The following is an 11,963-nucleotide window of genomic DNA, read 5'->3' as shown; positions in this document are numbered from 1 at the left end:
CTGATTTGAATTTTTTTTTTCTTCTTAATCTGGTGGGAAAGGCTATTGTAGACTAAAGGGGTGGAGTCAGTCGTTCATGTTTTCAGGACCCCTGGGGGCCAGCTCTGCTCCTCCGTTTCCTTAAAATCCATTGTATGACATTTCTGAAAATCGGCTAAAAATATTGCAATTGGCTGCATTTATCTCACCCAATTTCTTACATATAATTGTAAAACACCATAAATATTGATGACACGGGTCTACTTAACAGTTTGATGCCCAATATGCATAGATAAACCAAAGCAGGTGGCATGTGCGGACCCCAAATAAAAATAGTGCATATGAATTTTCTCGCCTTTTGTGAACAAAGCTCCTTGACTGCGTATTATGTGCCACAAGACCCTCCTAACAGCACAAAGACGCCCCAAAACCATATATTTTTGTAAAGTACACATTCTGATGAATCCAAAATTGCTAAAATAATTTGACCTCCAAATGATCATAGTGAAAACAACGATAACAAAACTTAAGGGACAACAATGCAAGCATAAAACCGCAATAAAATCATGAAAATCAAATACAATTAGACAAATCAATGAAATAGTAAAATAACTGATCCAACAGCGTTGTAACACTACTACGCATCATAAATAAATGTTTATGCTGCTCCCTTTAGAGAACCCTAGAGAAGACACCAGGGTCGCTCCAATTCCATCATTTTGTTGTACGAACCCCAATTTGTATATTAAAACTGGAGGCACCTTTTAAAATTGCATCACAAAAAAAAAATTCACTTTCAGGTTTCCATGACTTTTTGAGGGTTCAGATTTGGATTAGGATTTGGCCCAAATCAAATCCAGGGGCATCCCAAGAAGAGACAAATGTGTCTTCTATCATCCCTATTTATGAATATAATTATTTAGGAAATTATTCTCTGCACAAGGGGGCTATGTAGGGACACCTGACTATGATCGATGAATTAATTCGCCAGACACGAATTCGGTGCGAATTTCTGAGTTTTGGCGCAAGTAAAAAATCCTCCATCAAAAAAAATTGTCGCTGCATAAAATTTGACACGCATCAAAATTATTCGGACGGCCATTGACTTTGATGCATTTGGACCAAATAGTCGTGCGTATAAAAAAATTGTCGCTCACATCAAAATTGATGCTCGTCAAAGATATTTTGACGCCCATCGATTTCAATGTGTTTTGCGAATTTTCAGTCGTTTCGCGAATTTCGCTATAAATTCGCAAATATTCCGGTGAAGATTCGACTGATACTGACCAGGAGGTCCTGGAGGTCCACACACCAAAAAAGGTTTAGTAGTAAAGATTTTAGATGCCAAACTTTTTACATTCGAGTTTTTTGGTGTTGTTTTTTATGATAGTTTCAAAAACTTGAATGTTTGGTATTTGTAGGTGTTGGTGCCAAAACATTTGATTTTGAATGCTGATGATAAATCATCCCCCTAGAGTTGCATAGAATGTGAAATCATTTGACTCTTCTTAAAGAATGAAATTCCTTTAGTTCTTTTTATTTCTCTTAAAGGGATACTGTAATGGAAAAAAGATTTTTTACAAAATGAATCAGTTAATAGTGCTGCTCCAGCAGAATTCTGCACTGAAATTCGTTTCTCAAACCGATTGTCAATTTCCCAGCTGCCCCTAGTCATGTGACCTGTGCTCTGATAAACTTCGATCACTCTTTACTGCTGTACTGCAAGTTGGAGTGATATCATCCCCCTCCCTTTCCTCCCAGCAGCCAAACAACAGAACAATGGGAAGGTAACCAGATAGCAGCTCCCTAACACAAGATAACAGCTGCCTGGTAGATCTAAGAACAACACTCAATAGTAAAATCCAGGTCCCACTGAGACACATTCAGTTACATTGAGAAGGAAAAGCATTTCTCTCCTAAAGTGCAGGCACAAGTCACATGACTTGGGGCAGCTGGGAAGTTGAAAAAATGTCTAGCCCCATGTCAGATTTCAAAACTGAATATAAAAAAAATCTGTTTGCTCTTTTGAGAAATGGATTTCAGTGCAGAATTCGGCTGGAGTAGCACTATTAACTGATGCGTTTGGAAAAAAACATGTTTTCCGATGACAGGATCCCTTTAAGGTAGCCATGGACGCACCGATAATATTGTACAAAACAAATTTTCGTATGATATTCATTGCGTGTGCGGTGGGAGATGAGCCGACCAATATCGGCAGAAGACTTGGATATCGGTCGGCTCGTTGATCGACCCAAGTGGACAATTTTGTGTGTATTGAAATGAATAATCTTTCTTGGAAACATCTTTTCCAAGAAAGATCATAATTGTTACGTCTATGGCTTCTTTAGTAAGTTTCCAGGGCTCTAGAAATGTGAATCTATAGAAAGGAGCTTAGAAGCCAGAAGTGAGCCTGTAGTATGTTTAGTGTGTTTATCTGCCCCCCAATACATACAATCTACGGCCAAAAGTATCGGGGTGTGTCCAACACTCACTGCCGAGTTCCAACTGTCGCTGGAAGTAATGGCGGCACAAGGACTATTTGTAGGGATTGTTGGGTTCTTATAGGGGATCATCACCATGCGTAATGCCAAGCATCGGCCAAAGTAGCGTAAAGTAGAGTCCTGCACAGGGTCGGGTACCCACAAGGTGGTTAGGATGAAGTAAACCAAAAATATATATAATGGTAGTCCAACCAACTTGCCAAGTTATGGAAGAGACCCAGGTGCACCGACCTGAGCCTTCAGCAAGGGGAGCGGCCCAAATCCAGAACTTTGCAGAGCAGGCAGTCAAAAAGGCAACCTTCCACCAGGCAGTAACAATTTGTGAAATATTTGTCAGAGAAGCATAGCCTTACATATTTTGTGTTACACACAGGCTCAGCCCATGACTAAGTGTGTGTAACATGAAACGCGTAAGGCAATGCTTCTCTGATTTTACTGCCTGATGGAAGATTGCCTTTTTGAGGGCCTGCTCTACAAAGTTCTACATTTCTGATTGCTGGACTGTGGGGGTCGTCTGCATGTAACCCGTCTGGGTACCAGCAAAGTTGCAGGACTGGTCCTTCCCTTGAGTTTGTGGTAAAAGTTCTTACCCTACTAGTGGAATAGGCTCCAGCATGACGTCACTTCTGGTTAGAATGTCCCGGGTTCAGGGTCAGACTGGGCTGACGGTACACCAGGAAAAACCCCGGTTGGCCTCCAGTTCTTGTGGGTCCGCTGGCCCAGATCCACACTGTTTCTTCCTGCCAGTTGTAGTCCAGCCGGTCGCAGCAAAAACTCATTCCACGTACATGTGCACACGTGTGGTGGAGGGGGGGCCATGAGGCAGTAGCCCCGGGCCCCCCAGTCTGACCCTGCCTGGGTCGTGGGGTAAGTGATTATTATGCTGGGCCCGGTAGCAGGTCTGGGTAGCGGAGCATAGTGGGTGCAGGTTGGCTTGCAGGTCAGTGGGTCCATGTTGGGCATGGGGTCTGCTTGATCGGATTTGTACAGGACTCTAGGGAACCAACATTGGACTCTGGAGCAGTGAACATTAGTGATGAGCGGCTTGAGAAAAGCTCGACCAACAGAAGCCAGCAGTCTACAGTTGCAAACGACGCAGCTACGTGGGCCCAAACTGCCAGGCCCAGGGGTATCGGGCCGGCTCACTAGTGGACACGTATCCTCTGGAGTGATAAATGGCAATTGACCATCTGGCAGTCTGATGGAAAAGTCTGGGTTTAGCCGGACAATACTAACCTACCTGAATGTATAACACCAATGGTGGAGGGGGGGGACTGGGTTTCTCCTCTTGTTTTGGGCCCCTGGTTCCATTGAAAACAAACCAGAAGGCTACAATGAGGTTCCCAACAATCCCATGATTTCTACTTTGGGGAAGGATCTTTCTTGTTTCAGCTCAATAATGTGCCCACCAGGTCCCCGACCTCAACCCAACTGAACCCCCTGAGATACATTAGAAGCCAGACCTGATCCCTAACATCAATGCCCAACCTCACTAATGATTATCTTGGATTGTTTCCCTGCAGGGCAGTTAGGGACCGTCTGACAATTCCTATCCACAGCAGTAAATGAAGGGAGAATTTCACTGCATACAGTCAGGTTTCTTATAAGAATGGTACATATTTTTTTAATTAAAGTAAATCGGAGAACGGTTTCTTTTTCATTAAAGAAAGTAAAAATGGGATTTTATTTTTTTGCCTTTACATGCCCTTTAAGTGACCTTTACGTATGTTATAAAAAGGCCAGTTCTAAGCACTTTTCAATTCATCTTCATTATTTATAGTGTTTGAATTACTTGCCTTTTTCTTCCCCCTTTTCCAGCTTTCAAAAAGGGGGTCACTGACCCCATCTAAAAAAAACAAAAACAAATGCTCTGTGAGGCTACAAATGGATTGTTATTGCTACTTTTTATTACTCCTCTTTCTATTCAGGCCTCTACTATTCATATTCCAGTCTCTTATTCAAATCAGTGCATGGTTGCTAGGGGAATTCAGATCCTAGCAACCAGATTGTTGAAACTGCAAAGCTTCTGAATAAAAACAGATGCATATTATATATATATATATATATATATATATATATATATATATATATATATATATATATATATATATATATATATATATATATATATAAATAAAAAAAAAGCAGGGGTAAGAATGTGCGCACACAATATATAGATCTTTATATATAACACGTGTCATGGTTGGAAAAAAACAACTTTATTGAAGCATCATTTACAAAATGATACATGAAGTGCTGTATGCAAAACCAGATAAAAGGAACTAAGAATAAAAAAAACCCACCCATGTTTATGTATTTCACCCCCTCCCTGAAAAAAAAAAAAAAGCTGGAAGGAAATCCCCCTACTTGGCTCACACTCTCCTCTCCTGCACCAGTTTATATCGGCCTAAATATTGGTCCAAAATCTGCAGCCAATGAATGTGAAGCAGCAGCCGATAGGCTGAAATGACCAGCAGGTGGCGCTGTTGTTTCACAGTCGTATTAACAGTTTAGGAAGTGAAAATGATTGGGATGAATTTGACTTTGATAAAATAGAACGCCAGTTGTTCAAGGACGACAACTCCCTGTAGCCTGATAGGAGGATGCTGGGGGTTGTCAAATAATAAGCTCAGCAGGAGCACAATATGTTGCGCTGATAATACTGATGGGTCCCTGTTTGAGAGAAGGAGCCACGAATAGGGGCCACGAATACGCATTGGCCAATCACAGTCTGATCCGGTAGAAGGATTCTATTTGCTAAAAAAAAAATGGCGGAACGCACAGTGCGTCTCTTTGTCGGCAATGATGCACAATGCGAGATTGGTCACTCTAAAGGGCAAGCAAAGAGCAGAAATAAAGAAGGGGATTTGGGGTTCATAAGGGGTCCCTCCTTGATCATCCAATTAGACGGCTCCCCTGCAGAATGTTCTGTATCTGGGGGTAACAATAATGGGGGGTGACAATCAGCCACTGATTACAATGAATGAGACGGAAAGAAAGAGGAGCCTCAGTCGGGCGCTGACGAGATGAGGAACCAAAACGCTGGCGCTTAAAAAGAGCACGAGATGTAAAGAGATTTGTCCCAGGAAGCGGAGGCACATCTGGCAGCGAATGGGTTAATAGTCATTAAAAGAACCGTTTGCCCACAGAGTAAACTGCTCGATAAAAGCCAGAGGAAAAAAACCCCAAAAACATTCTATTTAAAAAAAAAAAATCTAAACCCTCTCCAGAAACTCATGATTTGTAGTGTAAGGATCCAGCGTAGTCATGGCAACACTCAGCGCAGGGGGAGGAGCCTGCAAAGCAGCCGAGGGGGCCCGAGTGCCGCTGGTTACCCAAGGCAGCCAAAATAGAAAAAAAAACAATAGGGTGCTGTGTTGTAGGCCCCTCCCCCCCTTGGCTAACGATGAGAGCGCCGGCAGGCGCCTTACTGAGGACGCTCCACGTAATTGGCCGGGAAGAGGCCGTAGCGTTCCTTGCAGAGACCCCTCCACCAGCCCTCGTCGATCATCTCGATGTTTGTGATGATGTCATCAGGGTCGAAGGAAATTTCATCATCACCGGCTGGGGGCAAAAAAAAAGAAGCAAAGTGAGTTAAAGTAGACGTTCACCTTTAATAATTTAGTCTGCTATAAATTGCCCTATTCTTAGCAACTTTTCATCAGTTGGGCTTCATTTTTTTCCTGATTGGGGGTCACTGACCCCAGGAACAAAAAAAAAACAAAAAACCTATTGCTCTGTGAGGCTACAGTTTAATTATTATTTATTCCTTATCTTTCTATATTCAGTCCCCCTTCTATTCATCTCCCAGCCTCTCGTGGACACCACTGCCTGGTTGCTAGGGTAAGTCAGACCCTAGCAACCAGACAGCTGCTGAAATTCCAAACTGGAGATCTGTAGAATAGAAAAAAAACTAAATTGAAGACCAACTGCAAAGTTAATGTAAAGGTGAAGTACTCCTCAAATACTGTGGTCTTCATGCCCTCATCCAAAGCTTTGGGTTCAACCCGCTCCCTTGTCATCTTACATTGACTAATAGGTGGGTTACAGAAAAGGGTAAATAACCAGCTGCTTCCAGAATCTATTGATATTGCTACGGCCAAGAGGAATAGTTTTACAGCAGTTGAAAGATTGCTTTACTGCTGTAGGAACATGCGCATCCAGCGGCACCAAAAAACAAATCCTCTAAAACACACGTGGTGCAATGAATAAAGGTGAGACAATACATGAAATGGTAAAGGAAGGATAAATGGGGCCTGTGCCTTTATAAAAGGTCAGAGAATGGGCCGTGACTTATATACAGGGGGATAAAACATTGACTTTCTTTTGCAAACACATTGAATCAACTGTCAGTGCAACAACCTCCATCTGCTCCACTCGCACATGACTTCTACCCACTGCCATTTCCCAACTGCCCTTTACTCCTCACATTGACCTTTACATGTTCCATATGAGCTGAGCATGGGGGGGGGGTGAGCACCAAGAGAATGGGCGGCAGTCAGGCTGAAAATGCCAGCGGGGAGAATACAGGTGAAAGGGAAATGTACAAAGGCAAAAGGAGGAGGCGAGGGAACAACTCATCCAATGAATGAACTAGACAGGCGAGAAAAGGGGGAGTTAAATGCACTGGACTGGCCCAAAAATGAATAAATACTTTAGTGAAGTAAAACAGGACAACTGTTATTCTGGAATCTCCTGGAACTACAGGGGGGGGGATGTAAGGAGGAGAGGGGCTAAACTGACAATAGGCTCCTGAACCCAAAAAATATTTGCAGTATGTATAGAGCAGAAGCTCAGTTGTGTCATACATGGAAAGGAGAGCAGCTGTGCAATGAACAGGAAGGAAAGGGTTACTAATCTATCCCAGAGCAACTGTACAAGAAAAGGAAAGGGTTACTAATCTATCCCAGAGCAACTGTGCAAGAAAAGGAAAGGGTTACTAATCTATCGCAGCGGAGCTGTGCAAGAAAAGGAAAGGGTTACTAATCTATCCCAGAGCAACTATGCCATGATTGGGAAGGAAAGGGTGTTACTGAACTATCCCAGAGCAACTGTGCAAGAAAAGGAAAGGGTTACTAATCTATCGCAGAGCAACTGTGCAAGAAAAGGAAAGGGTTACTAATCTATCGCAGCGGAGCTGTGCAAGAAAAGGAAAGGGTTACTAATCTATCCCAGAGCAACTATGCCATGATTGGGAAGGAAAGGGTGTTACTGAACTATCCCAGAGCAACTGTGCAAGAAAAGGAAAGGGTTACTAATCTATCGCAGAGCAACTGTGCAAGAAAAGGAAAGGGTTACTAATCTGTCCCAGAGCAGCTGTGCCATAATTAGGAAGGAAAGGGTTACTAATCTATCCCAGAGCAGCTCTGCAAGGAAAGGGTTACTAATCTATCCCAGAGCAGCTGTGCCATGATTGGGAAGGAAAGGGTTACTAATCTATCCCAGAGCAGCTCTGCAAGGAAAGGGTTACTAATCTATCCCAGAGCAGCTGTGCCATGATTGGGAAGGAAAGGGTTACTAATCTATCCCAGAGCAGTTCTGCAAGGAAAGGGTTACTAATCTATCCCAGAGCAGCTGTGCCATGATTGGGAAGGAAAGTGTTACTAATCTATCCCAGAGCAGCTGTACCATGACTGGGAAGGAAAGGGTTACTAATATATCAATCCCGGGGGCAGCTGTGATGGAATGTGACTGTCAGCTCCTGTGATTAGGTTAATAAGAGTGTTTGGGCGCATAGCAACCAGTGGGTGGGACAGGGCACATGCTAATTGGCTGAGCAGTTTATTTGGCACACACAGTAATTAGGGTGCGGGTGTCACAGCTACAAATACACCAGTGGAATTCTGGGGGGGGGGTCACTTACCAGCCTGATAGTCGTACAGAGCGATGGCGGTGATGCCGAGGTCTTCGTTGTATTCATCGTACGTATTATCCACTGTGGGGGAACAAGGGTTCCATTACTTAAAGAGACAGTAGATTGGAACACACACACACATCATTACTTAAAGAGACAGTAGATTGGAACACACACATTATAGATCTTATAAACTATAGAATATATAAGAAATAAACTGTAGCAGATGTGAGACTCACCGTCCTGGTAATCTGTCGACTCATACACTGCCTCTGGCTCCGCCTCCTTGTGCCCCTCGGCATCTTGGTAGTCCGACTCCTCGGCGTACACAGGTTCAGACACAGGGGGTGCTCTATGCGGCTCACGCTCGTACACGGGGGAGGCATCCTGCACACAAACGTCTATTAGCACCCCAATAATTCACTTATAGGAAGAAACGCATACAACACAAGTTGCCTTTAAGGTGTAATATCCTGTGTGTGTACTGTATATAGCAAGCAGACAGCTGGCCACCCAGAAAGCTGACAGTTGAACTAATACACCCCCCTCCCACTTCCCAAAAGCTAGGACAGGGTGTGTGCAGAATTTACCTCGTAGATTGGACTCTCTGGTACTTTGACAGAGGCTTTAGGAGACGCGGGAGGGGTGGGAGGCTTAGCATTTTCCTCCTCCTGCAAAAAAAACAATTGGTAAGTTGAATATATATATATATATATAGAGTATGATGTAGAGAGTGATATTCTGAGACAATTTGCAATTGGGTTTCATTCTTTATGGGTTTTGAGTTATTTATTCAGCAGCTCTCCAGTTTGCAATTTCAGCCATCTGGTTGCTAAGGTCCAAATTCCCCTAGCAACCATGCACTGATTTGAATAAGAGACTGGAATATGAGAGAGACTAAATAGTAAGGTAAGTAATAAAAAACCAGTAGCTATAAGAATACATTTGTAGCCTTACAGAGCATTTGGTTTTTTTAGATGAGGTCAGTGACCCCCCCCCCCATTTGAAAGATGGAAAGAGTCAGAAGGAAAATAATTAAAAAGGCCAATTGAAAAGCTGCCACCCTTTAATGGCAAGCAGCACATTAGAGAGGGCACTGACCTCCTGCTTCCTCCGGGCCTGCTCTTGCTCCTGCTCCCTCCGGGCCTGCTCTTGCTCCCTCCGGGCCTGCTCTTGCTCCTGCTCCCTCCGGGCCTGCTCCTGCTCACGCCTCTCACGCTCCGATCTCTGTGCTCGCTCGGCCTCTGCCTTTTTCCGGTCCTCCTGCTCTTTATCTTTGGCCAGGTTTTCGAAGTTTGCTCTGATGCTGCTGGCTTTGCTTCCTTCTGCGGGGCAAACACCAAGCTGTGTTACTTGACTGCTGGCATGGCCACTGCCCTCATACCCAGGGCCTGGCCAACCAATGAGATTATTCTGCCTGCCATCTTTTTCACCTACCAACTTCTACCGGCCGGGTCTTCTGGTAGGATGAAGACACTTTCTCTACATCTTCAAAGGATGCTGCAGCCTGCAAAGAGGGGGACCAACAAGAAATAGGAGTATTAGTAGCCACCATTGACTCCATCTCTTTAGTCCTTTAAAGGAGAACTAAACCATAAATATGAATGTGGCTAAAAATGCCATATTTTATATAGTGAACTTATTACACCAGCCTAAAGTTTCAACTTGTCAATAGCAGCAATGTTCCAGGACTTCAAACTTGTCACAGGGGGTCACCATCTTGGAAAGTGTCTGTGACACTCACATGCTCAGTGGGCTCTGATTGGCTGTTGAGAAGCTAAGCTTAGGGCTCGTCACTAATTATCCAGCAGAAAATGAGCTTCCCCTGTAATATAAGCTGATGCTACAGGTTTGCTGATTATTAAATTCTGATGCTAATTGCACTGGTTTCTGTGCTGCCATGTAGTAATTATCTGTATTAATTACTAATCAGCCTTATATTGTGACATTTCTATTCTATGTGTACTGTATATTGTGAGTGGGTCCCTAAGCTCAGTAAGTGACAGCAGCACAGAGCATGTGCAGTGAATCAGCAGAAAAGAAGATGGGGAGCTACTGGGGCATCTTTGGAGACACCGATCTTTACTGCTAAAGGGCTGTGGTTGCCTTTGGCTGGTACAGAAGCACAAAACATCATGTACAACATTTCTAGCTACTTCTTTAGTTAGGCTTTAGTTCTCCTTTAGTGAGACAGACCATGGGGAGAAGTCCTCCCGCTGAACAGGATGGACACTACTAAGTTAAACATAGTTCATGGTTTTGCACTTTAACTCTACAATGCCCTTTTAATAAGGCACAGAGGCTTTATTTGTCCTTTAAAGGTGGAATCCTGCCATGTATAAACAAGTCACTGCTATACCTTATCCATACGATCCTTCTGCACGCCGTACTTTCCACCAAATCCCTGGGAGTAATCTGAAATAAGATGCAAAAGGCAAATTACAACTTGCTCTCGCTGTTCGCTCCCTCCCTCTCATGCCTAAAATTCCAAGCTCCAAAAAAAAAAAAAAATTACTTTATTCAATTAAAAACAGACAATGTGTTTCCCTTTTATAAAAGTCCAGTGTGGCCTTTAAAAAAAAACCAAAGATCTGCTTATTTTACTTTCAATACGGAGGAACTAAAAGGAGAAATGGCATTGTTCAAATCTACCACTAGGTGTCAGTGTTCTCAGAAAACAGAATTAAATGGACTAAATAATAGCTGTAATTTAACTGTAGAGGGTGGCACAATACAATGTGCAGTGTTTAATGAATCAGAGGAAAACCCATCGATATATGTGTATATAATACACAAGAGCGATGAATATCCTGTAAATTATATAGAGAATAAAGTCCCCCCTATTGTAAAATATTGGGATTTTATAAGTCACCAAGAAGTTCCATGACCATATAAAAGCACCGGTCCATGGAACTCCGAAGTTACTTCTAATATCCTCATATTTTCTAACATGGGGTACTTTATTATAATAGATGAGATTTAGTGAGTCATGTGACAAAAATGACATAACTACTCACCATTTTTAACTGATGACATCACTAGTCACCGTTTATAAGGATATAATTTACAAGATATTCATGGCTTTTGTATTATATCCTTATAAACGGTGCCTAATGATGTCATCGGTTATAATCAGAGCTTAGTGATGTCATTTCTGTCACATGACTCATGGAAACGTGTGTATTATAATAAATAAGGTACCCCCTGTTGCAAAATATGAGGATATTAAAAGTCACCTCGGAGTTCCATGACCTGTATAAAACGATTGTGCTTTTATATGGTCATGGAACTCCTTGGTAACTTATAATATTCTCATATTTTACAAGAGGGGGTACTTTATTCACTATATATATATATATATATATATATATATATATATATATATATATATATATATATATATATATATATATATATATATATATATATATATTATATATATATATATATATTTGCAACACATGAATAGTATAGATTATTGTTGCACTGTGGAGTAGTCGCTGTTTGCTGCCATTTGCCAGCACACGTAGCCTCTCTACCTGCATTGGCTGGTTTTGTCCATCCTGCAATCTGATTTGTCCAAACTGATGTTGCAGCTCCTCTTTCCTTCCTGCTGTTCTGATTATTCA

At 42.4% G+C, this 11,963-nt stretch overlaps 1 protein-coding gene across 1 annotated transcript in view; it reads right to left on the bottom strand.

Moving 5' to 3' along the window:
* Positions 1 to 4,683: 4,683 nt before the first annotated feature.
* Positions 4,684 to 11,963, bottom strand: part of cttn.L (cortactin L homeolog) — a gene marked incomplete in the record, with an annotated part of 32,628 nt that continues 25,348 nt past the window's right edge. The window contains 7 exon segments of the mRNA NM_001092402.1: positions 4,684 to 6,044; positions 8,344 to 8,415; positions 8,574 to 8,721; positions 8,925 to 9,005; positions 9,436 to 9,659; positions 9,772 to 9,841; positions 10,694 to 10,749. Of these exon segments, the coding sequence (NP_001085871.1) occupies positions 5,908 to 6,044; positions 8,344 to 8,415; positions 8,574 to 8,721; positions 8,925 to 9,005; positions 9,436 to 9,659; positions 9,772 to 9,841; positions 10,694 to 10,749 (788 nt within the window).

Source organism: Xenopus laevis, chromosome 4L (assembly GCF_017654675.1).
Source record: "Xenopus laevis strain J_2021 chromosome 4L, Xenopus_laevis_v10.1, whole genome shotgun sequence".
NCBI classification, from domain to species: Eukaryota; Metazoa; Chordata; class Amphibia; order Anura; family Pipidae; genus Xenopus; species Xenopus laevis.
Note: the sequence above shows the minus strand (reverse complement) of the source record. Positions and strands in the feature narration are given on the sequence as shown.